At 45.6% G+C, this 25,380-nt stretch overlaps 1 protein-coding gene across 1 annotated transcript; it reads right to left on the reverse strand.

Annotated features, from left to right (window-relative positions):
- Positions 1-2,008: 2,008 nt before the first annotated feature.
- On the reverse strand, positions 2,009-23,784 carry LOC134436634 (zinc-binding protein A33-like). Its single transcript, XM_063185948.1, has 8 exons — positions 23,714-23,784; positions 22,747-23,148; positions 22,539-22,634; positions 22,175-22,405; positions 21,445-21,467; positions 21,241-21,359; positions 20,612-20,793; positions 2,009-2,689 (listed from the first exon to the last, which is right to left on the reverse strand). Exons 2-8 carry the CDS (start codon positions 23,140-23,142, stop codon positions 2,321-2,323), a joined length of 1,416 nt encoding a protein of 471 aa, XP_063042018.1. The 5' UTR covers positions 23,143-23,148; positions 23,714-23,784; the 3' UTR covers positions 2,009-2,320.
- Positions 23,785-25,380: the final 1,596 nt, after the last annotated feature.

Below are 25,380 nucleotides of genomic sequence, written 5' to 3' on the forward strand. Positions count from 1 at the left end.
GTAGGCTATTTCATACACATATGGTGTCCCATGTAAAGTGTTCCAGACTTCTCGCGAATAGGCCTATTTCCTCACTGCCTAGCCAAAAAAGGGGACAACTAATGTGGCTTCACTGACAACTGCAACAGTTACTGCAAGCAACTGATTTTTACCTGGAGTTGCATAAACAAACCAAAATACGAAAAGTGCATTAAACACCGCACACTGTGTAGGCCTAGGCCCTACTGTTCTCTTCAAAGCAGGCGTTTCGCCCGGTGCGTCTTCAGGTTCCCGAAGACGCACTGGGATAAGAGCTAATCTGAAGACGCACTGTGCGAAACGCGTTGCTCGCTCAGGGGAAAAAATACAAAATAAGTATCCAGTGTGCGATGTTTAATGAACTTTTCGTATTGATCAAGTTTTTCTGCCTTGCACCTGGAAGGGTTGTGCACAATACAAGGACTTCCATGCACAAATAAATAAATACTAGGCCTATATATATATGACAGGATATTACAATAAATGTACAATGAAAACAACGTGAATGTCAACTGGGATTACTATAGGGCAGACAGTTACCATGAGCGACACGTCCCATCCCATCCCATCCGTCTCCGCCACGCCTCTTCACAGACTACGAATCCCACCTCAGCCCTTTGGATGGCGGTAATACGCAACCCTTGTCAGCTGCCACCAAACGCAACAGTAAGAGAAGAAGAAGGGGGGACAACGCCCCCTAGGAGACCCAAACTTGAGCACATCCATTTACATTGTGTGGGCGGAGTTCAGGGTATCTCCTTCTTGTACCATCACTGGTGACATGTCACATGGTGCCAAACTATCGCGGGATGAATGCGACTGCAGACAGACCTTGCAACCAGCAGTTGCTTATCCCCGTCTGCAAGAGTATGCAGACCGCCTCCGAGGTCACGCGCCCATGGACTGGTTGGCCAACAACTCACTCACGTGTGTGTGTGTATGCTCCCCACTTCAGCTCCTCCTCTCCACCTGTCCCTCCACACCTCACGCATGGTGTGTTAAAATGTTTTAAAATGTTTATGTTTTATTTATTTTTATCTTTTTGCCAGAAATAACTATCACACACACACACACACACACACACACACACACACACACACACACACACACACACACACACACACACACACACACACACACTCATCTGGGTTGGCAGCAGAGGGAAAGAGACAGGGAAAGGCTCATCTCATGCTGCCAAATGCTGCACCAGCTCCTTGTCCAAATTATAACGGCCCCAACAGTATCATGTTTTTAAAAAGAAATTAAAAACAGCTTTGGTCATAGCCATGTATCTACCATCTACACTACACTTTCTACAATATCATTTTTCTCCTGTATTCTTTCTTTACTTTTTAGCACATTTATTGACAGTTATGATAATGTGCTATAAAATTGATTGATTGACTGACTGATGGACTCACCAATAAAAAGCCTATTACAGACATTATGACGTGACATGATGGGAGTTTCCTTTCTCTCTCTGCTGCTGCCCTCTGCTGGATACAGGTGGTAGTGACTTTCTTTGCAGACAGGACAGCTTACAGGTTACAGGTCTTTGGTTACAGCTCACCCAGCAAGTGGTCGTGACTCGTTTTTATCTGACCTCCCGTCCTCTCCTCTTGCTCGCGTCCTTGTCGTGCTTCACTGATACCTCACCTCTGTGACGAAAACAATTATGTTTCCCCGCTGTCAGCATAAGCTAAACTTTTGGGCAAGGATGGGCAAAGATACAACTACATGTAGGCTATTTCCAAATACAATACAAAATACCCAACAGTAAAGTGTTATAAATAAGATACAAAATACAAAACAGTAACTGTATGCATGATCAAAATACTGTATTTTGCCTTTTCAAACACACAAAGTACAACAGAAACATCATGCAACATGCAAATGAGTCTGACTCTTTGGTGTAGTGTGAGCCCTAGTGTTGTATTCTGTTTCATTGAACACATTTATCATTTTGAAATGGAGATGCTGCTTCAAAAGCTCAATGAAAGATGCAATCAGAAATTAAAGACAAAGTGTAATTTTAACAAAAAAAAATGTTTTTCAGAATCAAATACATTCTTGTCATAAAAAATTGTCAACTTGGCCTGTAAGCTTTCACTAATGTCTGAGCCTGTATTGGTGGCCCAGATCATTATGCCATTGTGTACAACAATTATAAAGGCCTATAACATGACACAGCATGACAATATCAGCACAAGTCTTACATCAACAAATAGTGAACGTGCATGCATGTAGATGCACACATATCCTCATACAAACCCTAACATGAACGTGCTCACACACTTTTGTTTCAAATGTTGACGCTAAGTTTACCTGATGACGAGGTCTTCACTGGTAGCATCCTCAGAGGAAATACTTTAGAAATAGTATAAAAATATGGAAACAATCTCTCAGTGAAAGTGTGTGTGAAGGTGTGTAAATGTGTGTTATTATCAGGATCAGAGAATGACAGCTTTCCTCTGTCCCAGTCCAGCTGCACTCTGATCCTCTGGAGTTTCTGCTTCACTGTGAGAAGAGTGGAGGGCTGTGGTGGGGCATACTCTCCATATTTACCATCATAATAATACACATACCACCGCCCACTCAAGGATGTGAAGTCTCCCTTCCTCTGGAGAGACTCTGCCATCACACCCACATCCCACCATGTGTTGTCCCCAACCTCCACATCCCAGCAGTGTGTCCCTGAGTTAAAGCCCTCAGAGCCCAGGACACAGCGATACTTCTCAAATCTCTCTAGATTACCAGGCAGCTGCTGTTCCTCATCACCAAGCCTCTCTCTAGATTACCAGGCAGCTGCTGTTCCTCATCACCAAGCCTCACACTGGTCAGATCCTCAGACAGGATCAGTTCTGGGTGTGCAGTGTTGGGATCCAGAGTGACAGGAGCTGCAGAGAGGAAGAAAACACATAGAAGCTGAACACTAAAGATGCGTTCAGGCCGACAAAGACCTGTGACAGCGCCCCTTGTAACGCTGCATTATGTAATAACGGTGCAATATGTAATGATGTAACAAATTATTACATAATGCGGTGACAATTGCCGCATTGTGTAATAATTTACGCATTTCGTAATACATTTCTTGAACACATTTCGTAATAACTTTTTTCTCATCTTGTAATAAATTATTACTTTTTTTTGATGGAAATGTAATAACATGGTGCATTATGTAATAATCTATAGGCTATGGATATGTTTTTTCTGCACTTGGATTTAGTAGGGACAACACACACATAGTTTCAGTGACATGATAGTCACTGCCCTCTCTCTCTCTCTCTCTCTCTCTCTCTCATTCTTCTCAGTTCTCAAACTGCTCGAGAGTCGCGAATGATGCGGTTAAAACCGTAAAAATCATTTCACAACTTGTTACGTGCAACGAGTCCAACGAATGTCTCGCACTTTCTGCTACATTACACCAATTTACAGCGACATTAAATAGGCCAGGTCTAAACACTTCACGAGGTGGTGAAAACTTGTCTTGCACTTGCGTGGGTCTGTGGCGAGAGAGAGAGAGAGAGAGAGAGTGTGTGTGTGTGTGTGTGTGTGTGTGTGTGTGTGTGTGTGTGTGTGTGTGTGTGTGTGTGTGTGTACGCACGGAGACAAACCTGGCCCATATTGATCTTAAGCCCCATCTTGGCTCTTTGGAAATATCCTTAACTCATTGGCTGCCAGCCATTTTCATAAAAGAGTACATCGGAGTGCCAGAGGTTTTTCAGCATTTTGGGCGTTTTTTGGAGGCTCACAGAAAATTGAGTTCTGTGTCTATGTCAACACCATACCTATCAAAACACAGATTAGACGCTCATCTGTCATCAGAAAAAAACGGTGTCTCTCTACCCCTTTCAGTTCTTTCATAATCATCTGTTGAAATTAAGTGGAATTCGCCAAAATGCTGCTTTCTAGCCAAAAAGCTGAGAAAACGCCATTTGAAGTAGAACTATAACTGCAAACGTTTTTGCCCATAATGGCATCGTCCTGACAACTCCAAACCTATCAGATGCTATTACAGAGTCTTCTGTCATCTGTAGCCTGAACAAAAGATCGTTTGTATGACCTTTTCAACCTAATATACTGAAATATAACGGGGGTGGACTCGAAAACAAGGGTGTTTTGGTTTAGTTGCTGGCGCGCAGAATGGATCATGACAGCAGGTGCCCCTAACTCCGGGAACTCCCTCCCTCTCCCTCTCCCTCTGATTGTGCTCTCTCTCTCCCCTCGTTGGAGAAAGAATCACAGCTGGTTTATTTCCTCATAGTACCGTGTTGTGTCTTGAGGGGGAGGGAGGCAGGCAGGCAGGCAGGCAGGCAGGCAGGCAGGCAGGCAGGCAGGCAGGCAGGCAGGCAGGCAGGCAGGCAGGCAGGCAGGCAGGCAGGCAGGCAGGCAGGCAGGCAGGCAGGCAGGCAGGCAGGCAGGCAGGCAGGCAGGCAGGCAGGCAGGCAGGCAGGCAGGCAGGCAGGCAGGCAGGCAGGCAGGCAGGCAGGCAGGCAGGCAGGCAGGCAGGCAGGCAGGCAGCTCCGCTTTGCGGATATGGGTCATATAGCCTACTGTCTGCACTTGTTCCTTTGCCTGCCTCATAGCAGAGAAGGAATGGCTTGCTGTTGTTGAGGATTTGTAACGTGGATTATCGAAACTGAAGACTTGATTTCTTCTATTGATACCTTTTTGTTTGGTATAATTACGGACAATGCAAATAACTGATTTTTGTGACGTTCGGACATTTTTGGAAGGAATATAATCGAATTAGTCCCGCCGCTTGGGTTATTGTTTTTCGCGTGCATGTGGATGAGCATAGGCTATTGAATTTAATTGCAGCCTAATAGGCCTACTGAACAGTGGACTGAAATTGAAAATAGGACATAAGCATACCTATGTAATTTTTAACAAGAGTGGCATTTTTCTCGGGTGCTATGATTTCTTGCTTTGCAAGAAGAAAGTCTCCTTACTCCACGGGCAAAAAGCACCATGGTCAGACCCTGGCGCGCAAGGTCATGTAGGCAGACATGAAAGACTCACTACTCCACGGGCAAATATCGGGAAAAATTAAGCACCACCAGCATGGACAGCTCCCCACGAGTCACTTATAATGGTTGGTCTTTTCCTGGGATTTGATTCATGTTGTTTGGGGGAAAATATTAAAATAGCCTTTGTAATGTTAAGGATATTTCCAAAGAGCCAAGATGGGGCTTAAGATCAATATGGGCCAGGTTTGTCTCCGTGCGTATGTCGGCCTGCTGGGAGGTGTGGGGATTTTGTTTATTTGTTTGCTGTGTTTATTTACTATTTGGGTTTGCTGTGGTTTTATATACATACTGGTTGCTGTGATTATGGTTTGCTGTGCCTACTGTTTGCTGTGCTGTGGATACAATTAGTTTGCTGTGATTACCCTGTGTGTTTAACTAACTGCCACCCACATACTGACTCTTCATTGGCGGCGCACTAATGACTCTATTGCTTTGAATGTGATCACCTGCACGGACAATTAAGACTCTACCTATCCGTTGCCTGGACGTTGAAGGGGTTGGGTATAAAAAGGGATGTTTACAGACTTACGGGAGATTCGGCGGGGATCGGACGCACGCAGCAGCAGACGAGCCGACACCGGACCCTGGACCCTGGAGAGCAGGAACGACACCGGACGAACCCGTGGACCGAACCGGACGAACCCGTTGCCTAGACCAGAGTTATACAACGCCTGCTTTGCCCTCCTGAAGGGACGTAAGAGTATCCTGTGTGTGCGTGCTCTATTTATCTCCTGTTTGCATTGGTGCCTGTGCTGATCCCTGCTTTCTGCCGAGGTGCGACGCGACGGCGGACTCCCAGACGACCTGAGACCAGACCAGAACCGCGAGGACCCGATCTGCATTATCTGATACAACGCGCGCTAACAACAACTTAAAGGGAAGTACGACTCCTCCTTCCCTGTTGTTGTTTTCCCATCCATGTTGGCACTGTACCTGGCTCTGCGCTCATACTTACCTTTGCTGTTGAAGGTTGGGCCGCTTCCTGGACGAGACGCTGACGTCATAGGGGATTCCCTTCACCGCCGATCGTCGAAGCCGTGACGTCACGACCAGGGCTTCCCCACGCACCTCGATAAGGCCACGACTTGCGCTCCTATACGGAGCCTACGGAGGCGCACCCGCGCCATAACCGAACTGCCTTTGTTTCATTTATTTTATTTTGTTTTCATTTCTTATTAGCTTAGGCTATTTTAAAGGACAATTAATTCTTAATGTTTGTTTAATAAAATTTGATCTATATTTTTAATACGGTTTCTGTGATTCCTCTGTGTCCTGGGCATTTACCTGAATTCAAGAGGTTTTACCAAAAAGGTTTTTGGCTGACATTTAACTGGCGTAGGGCGGCAGGATGCCCAGCGATACAGAGGAAAACCGTTCTAGTCAGAATGCAGTTGGTGATAGAAATAGGCCTAATGTATCTAATGCTCCAGCCTCACCCTTGTTTATGCCTTGGTTTTATAGTGCTCCATGGCTGCCAAAGTTCAACGGGGAGCGGCGACGATTTGGGGAATGGCGGACCCAGGTGCAGGCTATGCTGCGCGCGCAACCACTCTCAGGTGAACAGCAAGCGGACTTCGTCTTCAGTGCCCTAGAGGGAGACGCCCGACGCGAAGTGGCCCTGTTGGATGAAATCCAGCGCAACACTGGTAACAAAATACTTCGTGCCCTAAAAGACCTATATGGGGAAACTGTTAGCACTGCCCAAGCCCGCTCTGCGTTCTTCAAGTGTCGTCAAAGTCAGAACGAGAAGGTGGGAGACTTCATCCTCCGGTTGCGAGAGTGCCACGCCAAATGGCGTGACTACGACGAAGCGGCTGCCGCAGCTGGAGAAGACGACGAAGCGCTGCTAGACCAGTTCGTCCTGGGGTTGAAGACGGGCCCTGTCAGGACTGAACTGCAACGCCTCCTACGTCGACAGCCACGACAGGGGTTCAAAGACCTGACGAAAGAGGCGCGCGCTCTGGAAGAAGAGTTGGGACAAGATGATGACGGCGAGGAGGCCGTAGCCAGCGCTGTGAGAGCGAGACCCGCCCGCACGTCGCACAGGAGGGACGAGACAGCTGGTTGGTCCAGGAGAGAGACGGAGGAGACTACTGGACGGCCCCGTAGGGAGACCGAGGAGACCCATGCCAGGCCCCAGAGAGAGAGGGAGGAGACTGGCGGCCGGCCTCGCCGAGAGGTGGACGAGTGGAAAGAAGAGCTGCGCCAAGAGCTGAAGAAGGAGTTGTCGGAGCAAGTGCAGGCCCTGGGCACGCAGCTAGTAGAACAGCTACAAGGACGACTGACCCCCACAAACCAACCAAGGGAAAGCTCCAGAGCACCACCCCTAACCTCTCCTTCAAACCCCCCTGCTCCAGCAAACCCCAGCCCTGCTAGCAGATTCCAATGGGACTCACAGGGCCGACCCATCTGCCTGGATTGTGGGGAAGCAGGCCATGTGCAAAGGAACTGCCCCCTGCGACGACGACCAGCAAGGGGTTTTCACAACCCCCCACCGCAGAGGGCCGGCCGGTGGGGGTGGTAAAAGACTCCTCTAATGCTTCCCTACGGCCTGCTCTGATCGGTGAATGTCCAGGTGTAGAGGTGGAAATTAACGGCCAAACCATACCTTGCCTTTTAGACACTGGCTCTCAAGTAACCCTCATGAGCCAGAGCCTCTTTAATCAACATTTGGGAACTGTGGGTCTAGAGTCTGGGGAGGGGTCTCGCTGGTTGACATTAAAAGCTGCAAATGGACTCGAAATACCCTACATTGGATATGTATTGTTAGACTTTAAAGTGGGAGGGGTGCAACTTCCTAACAAAGGGGTGTTTATTGTCAAGAATGACTGTCTTGGAGCAGAACGGGCTATCCTAGGGATGAATGTCATTGCTGACTGCTGGAAAGAACTGATGCACGGTCTCCACCCTGGTGAGACGGCCTTCCGGGCCCAGCTGCCGCCACGGGCCGAGCGAGAGTGGGGAAAGGCTTTTGCTGTTTGCAGACAGGCCCGTATGGAGCCCACTCCCCAATTTCAAGGCCATGTGCGACTCCCAAAATCAGACACTATAACAGTCCCGCCTGAGTCAGAAATGTTGGTGTGGGGCCGGACAAGTGAGAGTGCTCCATCCTCTGGTCGCACCCTGCTGGTGGAGCCACTGCCTGAGCCAGAGGTTGAATGGAGAGTGGGTAGGGCCGTGGTGACTACTAGGGGTGGCTATGTACTGGTCCGCTTATGTAACCCTCACCCTTACACTCTTGATATTGCCCCCAGGACCATCGTTGCAAGCATCCAGGAGGTGGCAGAAGAGGATATCCAGGCCAACCAAGTGCTTCGCTTGCACGATGAAGGGACAGGTACCATTGAAGTTGCTGTTAACCGTGTTGACTGCACCCAACCTAACTCTACTTTCCCTCCCCCTGTCTTAGGAGAAGAGCTAGCTACCGACCAACGGCAGCGAGCAGCTGCTCTGATGGACAAATGGGCTGAAATTTTCGCCAAAAACGACGAAGACTTTGGGCGAACCGGAGTCATCCAGCACCAAATCCCAACGGGAGCAGCACCTCCGAGCCGAGAACGGTACCGGCCAGTACCACCCAGCCTGTATCCAGAGCTTCGCAGCCTGTTGAAGGGAATGCTGGAGAGTGGAGTGATACGCGAGAGCTCCAGCCCATGGGCAGCACCCATCGTCCTGGTGAAGAAAAAGGATGGCTCCTGGCGCTTCTGCGTGGATTACAGGAAGTTAAACGCAGTAACCCATAAAGACGCGTATCCTCTACCCCGCATAGAAGAGTCACTGACCTGCTTGCAGAAGGCTGCCTGGTACTCTACCTTGGATCTCGCCTGTGGATATTGGCAAGTCGAGGTCGCCCCACCAGACAGAGAGAAGACAGCTTTCACAACACCCATGGGGTTGTACGAGTTTGATCGAATGCCGTTTGGGCTTTGCAACGCCCCAGCCACATTCCAACGGCTCATGCAACGATGCCTAGGTGGAATGCTTCATGAGTCGCTACTTATCTATTTGGACGACGTCGTGGTCTACTCCCCGGACTTCGAGAGCCACCTGACAGACCTGGACCGCGTCTTCCAACGGCTGCTGGAGATGGGCCTGAAACTGCAGCCAAAGAAGTGCAGCTTCTTCCAGAAGCAGGTGACTTACCTGGGTCACGTGGTGAGCCAAGATGGGGTGGCAACGGATCCAGCCAAGACCGCGGTGGTGGAGCAGTGGGAGGTGCCCAAGACGATTCGTCAGCTGCGGTCCTTCCTCGGATTCGTTAGCTACTACCGCCGGTTCGTCCAGGGTTTCGCCAAGATTGCAGCTCCCTTACACCGCCTCCTGCAGGGAGGTAAGAACATCAGCAAGAACGCCCCAGTGGTGTGGAATGCAGACTGCGAAAGAGCCTTCCAACAGCTCAAAGACTCTCTGGTGCGGGCACCCGTGCTGGCATATGCAGACTTCCAGCTCCCCTTCCGTCTGTACACCGACGCCAGCCTGGAGGGGCTCGGGGCTGTCCTGTCCCAGACTCAAGATGGCAAGGAGCGAGTGATCGCGTATGCAAGCCGCAGTCTGCACCCCACCGAGAAGAACGACCAGAACTACAGCTCATTTAAGCTGGAACTTCTAGCCTTGAAGTGGGCTGTAACGGAAAAATTCAAGGACTACCTCTGGGGTGCGACAGTCGAGGTTTTTACAGATAACAATCCTCTTGTCCACTTGCACTCAGCCCGGCTGGGTGCTGTAGAGCAGCGGTGGGTCTCTCAGTTGGCCAACTACAACTACACCATCAGATACCGGCCTGGTAGGGTCAACCAGAATGCAGATATCCTGTCCCGGTTGCCAGGGGAACAGACCGCTGCCGTGGGAGCCATTGAAGCTGATGGTGGAGCTCAGGTGGAAGAGGATGATTGGCCACAACGGCAACGGCAAGACCCGGACCTGAGCCGACTGGCAGACTTCATTGAAAGGGGAACCCCGCCGACAGGTGCGGAAAGAGACGACCTCAGCACAGCCCTACAAAGCTGGTTGCGGGAATGGTCCAAGCTGGAGAACAAGGATGGAGTACTGGTCAGGAGGAGAGTCCCCCAAGAAACTGGAGAACCTAGCCAGCAGATCCTGGTGCCGCAGCAAGAGACCAAACCTCTCTGGGAAGAGTACCACCGCCAGGCGGGCCACTTCAACCCGGACAAGACCACAGCACTCTTACGCCAACGTTACTTCTGGCCAGGCATGGCCAAAGACGGCGTCGACTGGTACCGGATTTGTCCCCAATGCATCACCAACAAGCCAGGACCTGAGGTAAAGGCACCGCTGGTGCCTATTAAGACAACATACCCTTTTCAGATCGTAGGCATAGACTACTTGTCACTAGGACAGCGAGAAGATGGCCCTTCCTACATCCTTGTTATGACTGATCTGTTTTCGAAGTATGCCCTAGCAGTCCCTACTAAAGACCAGTCAGCCACCACAACTGCCCGAGCTGTGTGGTCTAATTTGTTTCAAGTGTTTGGCTGCCCTGAACAAATCCTCTCGGATCGGGGCGGCGCCTTTGAATCTGCTTTGTTCACAGAACTCAGAGCCGTATAATAACAGAGTTACGGGACTCCCATCGACCTCAATGGCCCAATCTTTCCACAGCACCAATGGCGGCTCTCATGGAGCCTCACGGAGAGTTAACATGGAAATCCCCATTGACTTTAGTTCTATTAGAAGTTACTTAGTTCCAGGAGGTGGCGGTATAACACAGAAAATGTGGTAAAGGTCATGTAATTTGTTTGTACTTAATCTTTGTTTGGTATGTGATGGTTCTGTGTTCGTTTCCAACGAACAGAAGTTTACTGTTAAGAAACATTTTAATCTACGCGAATCACATCACCAACCGACTTCCTGGTCCCCGGTTTGCGCAACTCTGTTATTAGATGGCTCTGACAGAACTATGCAAGCTGTATGGATGCAAGCGGATTCGGACGACGCCCTACCACCCCCAAGGCAATGGGGCCTGCGAGCGCTTCAACCAAACTCTCTTGGGCCTACTGGGGACCTTGCTCGAAGAGGAGAAGAACCAGTGGCGGGTCAAGTTGCCCGCCTTACTCCAAGTCTACAACAATACCGCCCACCGAACGACTGGCTTGACCCCTCACTTCCTGGTCTTCGGACGCCATGCCCGCTTACCTGTAGATTGGATCCATGGCGTGACCCTGCAGGGAGAGGCCCATATTGGCAATGGCTGGGTTCGCCACCAGCACCAGGTCTTGCAGAGAGCTTACCAGCTGGCGCAGAGGCATACCCAACAGCAGCAAGGAAGAGACAAGGAGAGGTATGATAAACGCGCCCGAGCATCCGACCTCCTCCCAGGTGAGCGCGTCCTACTTAGACACTTTCGCAGACGAGCACAAGGTAAACTGGCAACCCGCTGGCTCCCGTCACCATTCTCAGTGGTAGAAAGGGTCCACCCAGACAGACCTGTGTATGTCATACGGCCAGAGGGGAAGGAAGGCCCCACCAGAACTGCCCACCGCAATAATCTGCGATTATGCCCTGTAACCTTCCCCCAGGAACCTACCTCGTCTGCTGAACCGTTGGACCAGGACCAGGATGCGGGACACACCCTACCAGATCCAAGGAGGGCCTACTGGCCCCTGACCTTCTATGCACGGAGGAGTGCGCCACCAACCGAGACCCCTGGAACCAGCACAGGACCACCTTCCACCCAGACGGATGTCCCTGAGCAAGGTTCGCCAGCGAGCAGTGCGCCTGGGTCGCCTACCCCCCCAGTCCCGCCTGCTCCTCGAGGTAACGGGGACCAGTTGCCCCTTCGGCGTACTTCACGTTCTACCCAAGGTAACAAACCTGTAAGATACCGTCCATGATAGTCGGGTCGACTATATTCAAAGCGGGGGGGAATTGTCAGCCTGCTGGGAGGTGTGGGGATTTTGTTTATTTGTTTGCTGTGTTTATTTACTATTTGGGTTTGCTGTGGTTTTATATACATACTGGTTGCTGTGATTATGGTTTGCTGTGCCTACTGTTTGCTGTGCTGTGGATACAATTAGTTTGCTGTGATTACCCTGTGTGTTTAACTAACTGCCACCCACATACTGACTCTTCATTGGCGGCGCACTAATGACTCTATTGCTTTGAATGTGATCACCTGCACGGACAATTAAGACTCTACCTATCCGTTGCCTGGACGTTGAAGGGGTTGGGTATAAAAAGGGATGTTTACAGACTTACGGGAGATTCGGCGGGGATCGGACGCACGCAGCAGCAGACGAGCCGACACCGGACCCTGGACCCTGGAGAGCAGGAACGACACCGGACGAACCCGTGGACCGAACCGGACGAACCCGTTGCCTAGACCAGAGTTATACAACGCCTGCTTTGCCCTCCTGAAGGGACGTAAGAGTATCCTGTGTGTGCGTGCTCTATTTATCTCCTGTTTGCATTGGTGCCTGTGCTGATCCCTGCTTTCTGCCGAGGTGCGACGCGACGGCGGACTCCCAGACGACCTGAGACCAGACCAGAACCGCGAGGACCCGATCTGCATTATCTGATACAACGCGCGCTAACAACAACTTAAAGGGAAGTACGACTCCTCCTTCCCTGTTGTTGTTTTCCCATCCATGTTGGCACTGTACCTGGCTCTGCGTCATAGGGGATTCCCTTCACCGCCGATCGTCGAAGCCGTGACGTCACGACCAGGGCTTCCCCACGCACCTCGATAAGGCCACGACTTGCGCTCCTATACGGAGCCTACGGAGGCGCACCCGCGCCATAACCGAACTGCCTTTGTTTCATTTATTTTATTTTGTTTTCATTTCTTATTAGCTTAGGCTATTTTAAAGGAAAATTCATTCTTAATGTGTGTTTAATAAAATTTGAGATATATATTTTTAATACGGTTTCTGTGATTCCTCTGTGTCCTGGGCATTTACCTGAATTCAAGAGGTTTTTACCAAAAAGGTTTTTGGCTGACACACACACACACACACACACACACACACACACACACACACACACACACACACACACACACACTCTCTCTCTCTCTCTCTCTCTCTCTCTCTCTCTCTCTCTCTCTCTCTCTCTCGCCACAGACCCACACAAGTGCAAGACAAGTTTTCACCACCTCGTGAAATGTTTAGACCTGGCCTATTTAATGTCGCTGTAAATTGGTGTAATGTAGCAGAAAGTGCGAGACATTCGTTGGACTCGTTGCACGCAAAAAGTTGTGAAATGATTTCTTAACGGTTTTAACCGCATCATTCGCGACTCTCGAGCAGTTTGAGAACTGAGAAGAATGAGAGAGAGAGCGGGCAGTGACTACCATGTCACTGAGACTATGTGTGTGTTGTGCCTACTGAATCCAAGTGCAGAGAAAACATATCCATAGCCTATAGATTATTACATAATGCACCATGTTATTACATTTCCATCAAAAAAAAAGTTGCGGCCGCATTCCGTAATAAATTTCGCATTTTGTAATGATTTATTACAAGATGACAAAAAAGTTATTACGAAATGCGTTCAAGAAATTTATTACGAAATGCGTAAATTATTACACAATGCGGCAATTGTCACCGCATTATGTAATAATTTGTTACATTATTACATATTGCACCGTTATTACATAATGCAGCGTTACACCCCTTCCTGCACCTAATGTCGAACCGAAAGTCTGAGCGTGCGGGACCAGAAGGTTGGTTTGCGATGCGAACTGAAAAATACTTGTTTTTTCCAAGTGAAGAGAGTCATATATAGTCTAACAGTAGTATTCCTGATAGTGTAATATAGAGAGTCATATATAACAGTAGTATTCCTGATAGTGTAGTAGTGGTTCTTAACCTGGGGTGCGCTAGAAATTTCAGGGTATTGATTAATGGCTCAAGCAAGAATCATTGAAATTAATCACTTAAATATTTGTTTAGTGTGTATAGGCCTACACGTGTAGAAGTTTGGTTTTGGGGGTGCACGGCTTGTCTTCGGCACAGGGTGGGGGGTGTGTTAAGAAAAAAAAAGTGAAAAGCTAGGGTATAGAGAGTCATATATAACAGTAGTATTCCTGATAGTGTAGAGAGTCATATATAACAGTAGTATTCCTGATAGTGTAGTATAGAGAGTCATATATAACAGTAGTATTCCTGATAGTGTAGTATAGAGAGTCATATATAACAGTAGTATTCCTGATAGTGTAGTATAGAGAGTCATATATAACAGTAGTATTCCTGATTGTGCTGTAGAGGTGGTCTCACAGGATAGCGGAGGAGAGTCCAGGGAGGCGTGTATGTGTGTGCATGTGATTGATCAAGTTGTAGGTTTGCTTGTATTTGCATGTGTGTGTGTCTGAGCATGTTTGTGTGCACCTGCGGGTGTGTTTACACAATTAGTTATGCGTACATATATTTGTGTGTGTGTGTGTGTGTGTGTGTGTGTGTGTGTGTGTGTACTACTTACTGAATTGAACAATCTCCTGCATTTTCTCCCAGACTCTGAACTTCAGGTTGCCCAGGTGCTTTGCCACATTGATCAGAGCTCCTGAAAGCTTCTCTGGATTCTGCAGTGTGCACTGGGCTCTGGAATAACATTCAGGAGTCAGTGCTGCTGTGTGGGTTTGGGTTCAGAACCACAGACAAGAGAGAGACAGGAGGCACATCACTCACCTTTTCACTGTGCTCTTGTAGTTCTGGAAAGAAATAGAATATTGTTAAAACCACCTTGTTTTGCATTTATTTATTTTATTCATTTTATGAATTGTATTCATCAATACCATGCTTTTCAACACACTGTGCCACATACTTATTTAGAATAGTAATGCCATAGATACACACATGCACACATAGGCCTATAGTGTATGGGTAACACTTTATAATACCAACTTCTTGTTAAGCATTAGATATGCATTTGTTAGGTATTATTCAAACCTTATATAACCCTTTGTCAAACATTAGTTAACCATTATCTCTTTATTATTTCCCATTACTTAATCATTAACATACATTGTTAATGTTTTTTGATACTGATACATGTGTGTGAGAGAATCGGGAAGGATTGGCAAATGATGAATGGTTTCTGTATCATTTGCCAATCCTTCCCCAACTAATGCTTTTTTGTCAGTATTATAAAGTGTTACCAGTGTATGTATTATGTGTTATCCTGTAATTTTCCCAATCTGTGAAGCTAACTGTTGATTTCTTTTTACTAACAGCTCTGTTCACTACAGTAGCTGATTGACAAACAAAGAGTGAAAAGGTTACTGGTATTATGATGGGAGGTTCAAAAAGAAAAGATACTGTATGATTTTATGATTCAGCACATTTCATACCTGTTTTAAAATGCCAAAGCATTGATTCTAATGCAATTTCATACAAGTGTGTCTGATTTACTGAAAACAAAAAAATAATATTACAGGTATGACAGACGCACAGACTCACACACAGCCGGACAACCCAAGGTACCTACCGGCAGGCGAAAGCACAATAATAATCTCATTGCCTAAAGACGGAGTGTAACCTACCTGCAGGAACGTGATATCATCAGCTTCCATCTCCTTCTCTATGACTCTGATTGATTCTGAAAGAGATGAAATCTCTCTGCTCAACTTTTCAATCTTCTCCTTCATCATCTGACTCTTCTGCTCCTCTTCCTCCTTCAGTGCAGATATCCTGGCTACCTCTTCATCTCGTAGAAACTGGTGAAGCTTCTCAAACTCCTCCTTGATCTGCTTCTCAGTGGTATAAACTTGAGTCTAAAAAACAAACACATCAGAAACATTTAATACAAGACACATAAAGGAAATCCGATAACAATTAGTCAGTTAAAGTTTATCTGTAAACCCTCAAATCAACATGACACTTCTTCCTTAATGTACTGATGCATGTCTCACCTTAATGTGAGCTGCTGTTTGATCACAGAGGAGTTTCACTTCTTCAAATGTCTTCAGTTTCTCCTTTAAGGGATGCAGTTTGATCTTGAGCTCATCCTGAAAGGGATTAACACTATAAAGGTCACAACATAATGTCAAAATGACATTTGCTAAATGATTACAAAGGTTGGGTTACAACACCATGTAACTATATGAATAAGTTCTCACCTTGCGTTCAACTGCTGCTTCATCTATGGGTCTAAAGTTGTGATTTTTATGTTTCACTGAGTCTCTGCAAACCAAACACACTGCTTCTTGATCCTCCAGACAGAAGAGCTTAAGTTTCTCACTATGCTGAAGGCAGAGCACCTCAGACCCTGTTGAAGCTCTCTGACTCCTCTCCTGTAGGAAGGTCTCACACAGGTTCCTTAACGCAATGTTTGGGACATCAAAGTTTGTTGAGCATTTCCTCCTGCAGTAGGGGCATTCTCTGCCTCCCTTCCCCTCCCAGAACTGCTGCAGACAGGCCTTACACGCACTGTGAGCACACGTCAGTATGACAGGATCCTTGTAGATGTCACAGCACAAAGGACAAGTAAGATCTTCTTCAAAATTTGATGCCATTTTCTCCTATACAAAACAGTAAAACATAGTCATGGATACCTATTCCAATCCTTCATGAGAGATCCCTGCAGGTTACTGCCCAATTAATAATGTACAGTCTTGGTCAGGTGTGTGTGTGTGTGTGTGTGTGTGTGTGTGTGTGTGTGTGTGTGTGTGTGTGTGTGTGTGTGTGTGTGTGTGTGTGTGTGTCTTGCAGTAGGCCTACAACTAATGATCACGAGATGAAAGCATGTTGCCAGCTGATCATGCACATCAACTTAATTCATAAAATGGGGACTTGTTTCCTTTCCAAAAATATTACCTCAGATTTCATTTGAATCAAAACAGGGCAAGAAAATGTTAAAGTACTTACGATACACCAGCCTTCGACACTTGTTGCGGCCCGTTTACTTCCACTTTTGATTTGGTGGAATAAGAAACAATCTCAAAGTTTTATCTGTATTAATGGAATACAATTGTAAATGTATTCATATAAACATGCCCCGTTCATTCTGCAAGTCATTAAACAAAAGCAAAAAATCTTCTATTTAAGAAAAAAGTGTCACAAACGTGTTGAAGCGTTACAGGGGAAAGAGCTGCCCTATGTACGTGCCTTAGCCGTCACTTCCTCATTCTCAAAGGAGGGAGAGGGGAAGAGGGAGGGACTCAGAGAGGCAGAAGCAGGGGTGTAGTGGGCGCGGTACGCGGGGGTACGCAGTCCACCCACTTCTCCTGAAGTGAGATTTTTAAAAAAATCTTCTGCCCATGTTTGAATACAAAAAGGGATGATCACATAGCATTATTGCAGGTGATTGACCAAACAGATGGAAACGGAGAAGCAATGACGGTAGATTAAGGACAGTAGGGGGGTTTGACATGATAAGCTGCCTAACTATTTGATGACTTTAAAAATCTCCACTACACCACTGGGCAGAAGTAGCAAGCACTGTCGTCCAAGGCAGGGCTATTGAATTAAAAGTCACTGAGGGCCAGTTTATCATATTCCTCACAGTAAAAGGGACGAACATAATATTATATATACATAGATAGCGCGTCCATGTTTTCATTTTGTTGCCATGCAGGGCCGGATCAGACCCTGCATGGGGCCTCCAATTGAATAGCCCTGGTCTAAGATATTGCTCTCCTGGAGATAGCCAAGCTAATGTAGGTTAGTAACATCGGCAAAACCTTCAAAGCAACTGATTTACTGTCTTGTCTCCTTAATCTGCTTAAAGTTTCCCAACCTTTCTTGTCATGAGACACCATTTTGACATCCCCAATTTCTGGGGATTTTTTAATACATGACTGAGCTACATGAGTTATAAGGTATTAAACCTGTAGATATTCATGATTTTATGATTTATGATATATTATATTTCTAAAATTGTAAAAATAAAAAAAATAAAAAAAACCTTCAAAGAAAATATTGACTAGTTATGTTTGTATTAATTATTCTCCATAGTTGAAAACACTGTCTTAATGTCACGTATAGATCTTTGAAAATAGAAGGTTTTGGTGTGAGAAGGTGACATGTCACATGGTGCCAAACTATCGCGGGATGAATGCGACTGCAGACAGACCTTGCAACCCCCGCAGTTGCTTATCCCCGTCTGCAAGAGTATGCAGACCGCCTCCGAGGTCACGCGCCCATGGACTGGTTGGCCAACAACTCACTCACGTGTGTGTATGCTCCCCACTTCAGCTCCTCCTCTCCACCTGTCCCTCCACACCTCACACATGGTGTGTTAAAATGTTTTAAAATGTTTATTTTTTATTTATTTTTTATCTTTTTCCCAGAAATAACCATCACACACACACACACACACACACACACACACACACACACACACACAAACACACACACTCAGCGGGGTTGGCAGCAGAGGGAAAGAGACAGGGAAAGGCTCATCTCATGCAGCAGGACCTGGCCGTGCTCCTCCTCTAGATGGCCAGCGTGCTCCTGCTCCCCCAGTGGAGGACGGGGGAATGACAGCTGCTCAGCTGGTCTATCTGCACCTCACAGACCCCTGGCCTTTTCTGGGGTGGGCCCTAAATATATTGCAGATATGCTAGAGCAATATCATCCTAATACAGGGGTGTCAAACTCGAATTGACCAAGGGCCAAAATCAAAATATGGAACGAAGTCGAGGGCCGAGCTCAAGGTTTATTTTCAATAAATGGACTAAAATCGTGCAGACACGCATTTGATACTCATAGTTTAATTTCACACAAACTGGCACATATTGTGTTGCATAGGAGTGTGTGCCGTGTCATTGGCCTGGAACATACTTCTGAGAAACATCAAATTTCATGTTCAAGTCTTGGTACACTGTACATTAATAATGTATGAGGGCCAACTGTAATACACATTTGAAATGATCTCGCAGGCCAAATAAAATGACTCCGCAGGCCACATTTGGCCCCCGGGCCTGAGTTTGACACCCCTGTCCTAATAGGTGACTAAAGTCTTCAGAATCTCCTCTACTGGCTGTGCCTATTAGGGTCAAATCCAGGAGGGTGAAATGGCATTTAGGCATTATGCTGCCAAATGCTGGCATCAGCTCCTTGTCCAAATTATAACGGCCCCAACAGTATCATGTTTTTAAAAAGAAATTAAAAACAGCCTAATTTTTCATCTGCCTTTGGTCATAGCCACGTATCTACCATCTACACTATACTTTCTACAATATCATTTTTCTCCTGTATTCTTTCTTTACTTTTTAGCACATTTATTGACAGTTATGTATGATAATGTGCTATAAAATTGATTGATTGACTGACTGATGGACTCACCAATAAAAAGCCTATTACAGACATTATGACGTGACATGATGGGAGTTTCCCAGAGCCGCTCTGGAGTTTCCTTTCTCTCTCTGCTGCTGCCCTCTGCTGGATACAGGTGGTAGTGACTTTCTTTGCAGACAGGACAGCTTACAGGTTACAGGTCTTTGGTTACAGCTCACCCAACAAGTGGTCGTGACTCGTTTTTATCTGACCTCCCGTCCTCTCCCCTTGCTCGCGTCCTTGTGCTTCACTGATACCCGACCTCTGTGACGAAAACAATTATGTTTCCCCGCTGTCAGCATAAGCACAACTTTTGGGCAGGGATGGGCAAAGATACAACTAAATGTAGGCTATTTCCAAATACAATACAAAATACCCAACAGTAAAGTGTTATAAATAAGATACAAAATACAAAACAGTAACTGTATGAATGATCAAAATACTGTATTTTGCCTTTTCAAATACACAAAGTACAACAGAAACATCATGCAACATGCAAATGAGTCTGGCTCTTTGGTGTAGTGGTTGAGCCCCAGTTTTGTATTCTGTTTCATTGAACACATTTATCATATTGAAATGGAGATGCTGCTTCAAAAGCTCAATGAAAGATGCAATCAGAAATTAAAGACAAAGTGTAATTTTAACAACAACCCCCCCCCCCCCCCACCAAAAAAAAAAGGTCAACTTGGCCTGCAGCCATTGTGTACAACAATTATAAAGGCCTATAACATGACACAGCATGACAATATCAGCACAAGTCTTACATCAACAAATAGTGAACGTGCATGCATGTAGATGCACACATATCCTCATACAAACCCTAACATGAACGTGCTCACACACTTTTGTTTCAAATGTTGACGCTAAGTTTACCTGATGACATATTTCATAAAGGAGACAAATCCCCATTTTAGGAATTCATATCATCTGCATGATCAGCAGATGATTTCAACAAGTGGTGAATAATTGTAAGCGTGCGTGCACACACACACACACACACACACACACACACACACACACACACACACACACACACACACACACACACACACACACACACACACACAGAGAGCTCTATTTGTGCTGCTCTACTCTTATCGAGGTCTTCACTGGTAGCATCCTCAGAGGACATACTTTAGAAAAAGTACCAACATATGGAAACATTCTCCTAGTAAAAGTGTGGGTGAAGGTGTGTAAATGTGTGTTATTATCAGGGTCAGAGAATGACAGCTTTCCTCTGTCCCAGTCCAGCTGCACTCTGATCCTGAATCTTCCCTTCCTCTGGTGAGACTCTGCCATCACACCCACAAGCCACCATGTGTTGTCCCCAACCTCCACATCCCAGCAGTGTGCCCCTGAGTTAAAGCCCTCAGAGCCCAGTACACAGCAATACCTATCAAATCTCTCTGGATTATCAGGCAGCTGCTGTCTCTCACCACCACGCCTCACACTGGTCAGATCCTCAGACAGGATCAGTAGTGGGTATGCAGTGTTGGGGTCCAGAGTAACAGGAGCTGCAGAGAGGAAGAAAACACACAGAAGCTGAACACTAAAGGCACGTTCAGGACGGCATAGAACCGGGCCGGTGTCCGTTCCTGCACCTAATGTCGAACCGAAAGTCTGAGCATGCGGGACCGGAAAGTTGGTTTATCGCGCACCCATAGACTTGTTTTTCCAAAAAGTTGAGAGCGTCCTTTGCCAAAACTTTTTCCTCTGCGTACCATTACAACAATGTGGATGTCAGCAGGTTTATCTAGGTAATAAATGGTCACATACAGAACATTGCAGAGCCCGGTATGACCGTGTTTGTGTGTGTTGTGGGGAAGGGACAGGGGCATGCCTGATGAGGCGTGTGTGTGTGTGTGTGTGTGTGTGTGTGTGTGTGTGTGTGTGTGTGTGTGTGTGTGTGTGTGTGTGTGTGTGTGTGTGTGTGTGTGTGTGTGTGTGTGTGTACTACTTACTGAATTGAACAATCTCCTGCATTTTCTCCCAGACTCTGAACTTCAAGTTGCCCAGGTGCTTTGCCACATTGATCAGAGCTCCTGAAAGCTTCTCTGGATCCTGCAGTGTGCACTGGGCTCTGGAATAACATTCAGGAGTCAGTGCTGCTGTGGGTTTGGGTTCAGAACCACAGACAAGAGAGAGACAGGAGGCACATCACTCACCTTTTCACTGTGCTCTTGTAGTTCTGGAAAGAAATAGAATATTGTTAAAACCACCTTGTTTTGCATGTATTTATTTATTTTATTGTTTATTTATCTCATTGTTGTGAGTTGCATTCATCAGTACCATGCTTTTCAACACACTGTGCCACATACTTATTTAGTATAGTAATGACATAGACACACGCATGCACACATAGTGTGTACAGTATTATGTGTAGCATAAGTCTGTGAAGATATCTTTTGATTTCTTTTTACTAACAGCTCTGTTTATCACAGTAACTGATGGACAAATAAAGAGTGAAAAGGTTACTGGTAATATCGGCTGGGAGGTTCAGATACAAAATATACTGTATGATTGTATGATTCAGCACATTTCATTGTATACCTGTTTTAAAATGCCAAACCATTGATTCTAATGCAGTAATAATAATAATAATAATAATAATAATAATAATAATAATAATAATAATAATAATAATAATAATAATAATAATAATAATAATAATAATTGTATTTGTATAGCACTGTATCATACAAGGCATGTAACTCAAAGTGCTAAACAAATAGGAAAGTAGTTTCATACAAGTGTGTCTGATTTATTACAACAAACAAATAAACAAACAAACAAACGCACAGACTCACGTACAGCTGGACAACCCAAGGTAGGCTACCTTCCGGCAGGCAAAGACACAATAATAATCTCCCTCCATAAAGACGGAGTGTAACCTACCTGCAGGAATGTGACATCATCAGCTTCCATCTCGTCCTCTATGACTTTGCTTGATTCTGAAAGAGATGAGATCTCTCTGCTCATCTTCTCAATCTTCTCCTTCATCATCTGACTCTTCTGCTCCTCTTCCTCCCTCAGTGCAGATATCCTGGCTACCTCTTCATCTCGTAGAAACTGATGAAGCTTCTCAAACTCCTCCTTGATCTGCTTCTCTGTGTTATGAACTTGAGTCTACAAACAGAAACATCAGAAACATGTAAGACAAGGCAAATAAAGGAAATGTGATGACAATTAGTCAAATTTTATCTGTAAACCCTCAAATGAACATGACACTTCTTCCTTAATGTACTGATCCATGTCTCACCTTAATGTGAGCTGTTGTTTTATCACAGAGGAGTTTAACTTCTTCAAATGTCTTCAGCTTCTCCTTTAAGGGCTTGATCTTGATCTTGATCTCATCCTGAAAGGAATTAACACTATTTTAGGTCACAAAGTAACGTCAAAATAACATTTGCTAAATGATTACAGGGGTTAGGTTACAACACCATGTAACAATATGAATAATTTCTCACCCTGCGTTCAGGTGCTGCTTCATCTATGGGTCTAATGTTGTGATTTTTGTGTTTCACTGAGTCTCGACAAACCCAGCACACAGTTTCTTTATCATCTAGACAGAAGAGCTTGAGTTTCTCACTGTGCAGACTGCAGAGCACCTCAGACCCTGCTGAAGCTCTCTGACTCCTCTCCTGTAGGAAGGTCTCACACAGGTTCCTTAACGCCATGTTGGGTGGAAAAAAATCTTTTGAGCATTTCCTCCTGCAGTAGGGACATTCTCTGGATCCCTTCGTCTCCCAGAACTGCTGCAGACAGGCCTTACACACACTGTGAGCACACGTCAGTATGACAGGATCCTTGTAGATGTCACAGCACACAGGACAGGTAAGATCCTCTTCGAACTTTGATGCCATTTTCTCCTATACAAGATAAAGCAGTAACACATAGTTATGGATACCTATTCCACCACTCCTTTCTCCCTCTCTCTCTCTCTCTGTCTGTTTGTGTGTGTGTGTGTGTGTGTGTGTGTGTGTGTGTGTGTGTGTGTGTGTGTGTGTGTGTGTGTGTGTGTGTGTGTGTGTGTGTGTGTGTGTGTGTGCGTGTGTGCATGCGTGTGTGTGTGTGTGTCTTGCCGTACAACTAATGGACACTGAATGAATGTCACCATCTGATCAGGAACATGATATGAATTCATGAAATGGGGACTTTCCTTTCCAAAATATTACATTAGGTAGACCCAATTGCAACATTTGAACCAAAACAGTGCAAGAAAATTCCACAATTGACAAAGTTTAAAGTACTTATATGATACACCAGCTCTTGACACCAGTTGCAGCCCATTTACTTTCACTTTTGATTTGGTGGAATAAGAAACAATCTCAAAGTTTTAACTGTCAATGTATTAATAAAAACATCCTCCATTCATTCTGCAAGCCATTAAACGAAAGGAAAATATCTTCTATTTAAGTAAAAAGTGTCACACACCTGTTCAAGTGTTACGAGGAAAATAGGTGCCGTCTGTGCCTCAGCCTTCACTTCCTCATTCCCAAAGGAGGGAGAGGTAGAGTGGAAGAGGGAGGGACTCAGACAGGCAGAAGCAGCAGGCACTGTACCGTCTAAGGTATTCCACTGCAGGAGACAGCCAAGCTAACGATGGCCAGTAACATTAGCAAATCCTGCAAAGCAACTGATTTACTGTCTCGTCTCCTTAATCTCCTTAAAGTGTCCAAACCACAGGACCCCATTTTGACATCCCAAATTTCTGGGTATTTTCTGGAGAGTTTCAGGACAAGAAATAATACATGACAGAGCTACATAAGTTATAATGTATTAAACCTAGATATTTAGGACAATTTAAAAAATTTTTTTTAAAAAGAACAATAATAGTGTTTCAAAGAGAATATTGAATAGTTATGTTATATTAATTATACTCCAGAGTTGAAAAACACTGTCTTCATATCACTTGGTACAGTAGGTCTTTGAAAATAGAGGGTTTTGGTGTGAGAAGGAACATAATAGGTCAACCTGATGGCTGACCTCATTCCCACAGAGGAGACTCCCCTACCTGGGAGACAAGGACTGGAGGGATGTGGAGCACATGTGGGTGAGGAGGATGAAAACAAACCTGAACATTGAACTCCACATCTGCAGACAGCTGTTACACCTCTTTAGAACTATTTCAACACATAATACTGAAAACTGTGTTAGTTTTGTAGCACATGTGGGTGAGGAGGATGAAAACAAACCCCTCATGACTGATGAGCTCCACATCTGCTGACAGCTGATTGGTCGAGTAAATTGTCCTCGAGTCATTCATCTCAAGGAAAGACAAAATGACAACAGGAAGACTTGTTTGAATACAAATAGTAATCTTTATTTATGGCACTGTTTCATTTAACATGTGTTTCATATCCAAATTGAGATGCTGCTTCAAAAGCTCAATGAAATATAAAATGATGTAATGATTTCCCCAAATTCGTACCCAAATGTTTACATGCCATGTGGGGAAGGCTAGCACTGTTTGGACTAATATTTGGACTTGTACCTCTATGAGGAGAGCAGCAGATTGGGCCAGTACATGCTCCCAGAGGACACACACCCTTTACTCTACTGCTACTATTCTATACACCATTAGACAAGAGAAAGGTGCAATCAGTAATGAAAAAGTGTAATTTTAACAACAAGCTTTCTTTAGAAATCAAGTACATTTAAGTAAAGTAAAAATGGTCAATTTGGCTTCTAAGGTCTCCGTAATGTCTGACCCTGTATTGGTGACCCGACCATTTTGGTATCTTGTACAACAATTATAAAGGATTGTCACATGACACGGCAAGACCATATCAGCACAAGTCTTACATCAGCAAATAAGGTGTTCATGCTGTGCCTTCTCTCTATCTCTCTTTCACTGGCGTAGGCAGAAATAATAAAACAGGCGGGCCCAGAAAAAAATGTACGGGCCCAACCCCAAAACGTAGATATTACAAGGCTACCGCGTTTGAGTGTATGCCTGGTTTGAAAGCAAATAACTTCTAAGTGAAAAGTCAATGGAAAAGTGAGAACACAGACGTGACACATCAGTCACAAGTACCCCCATGCGTGCACACGCACACACACACGCACGCGCGCGCACCAGTGGCAGCTTTATGGGAAAT

This window comes from Engraulis encrasicolus, chromosome 20, assembly GCF_034702125.1.
Source record: "Engraulis encrasicolus isolate BLACKSEA-1 chromosome 20, IST_EnEncr_1.0, whole genome shotgun sequence".
Taxonomy (NCBI): domain Eukaryota; kingdom Metazoa; phylum Chordata; class Actinopteri; order Clupeiformes; family Engraulidae; genus Engraulis; species Engraulis encrasicolus.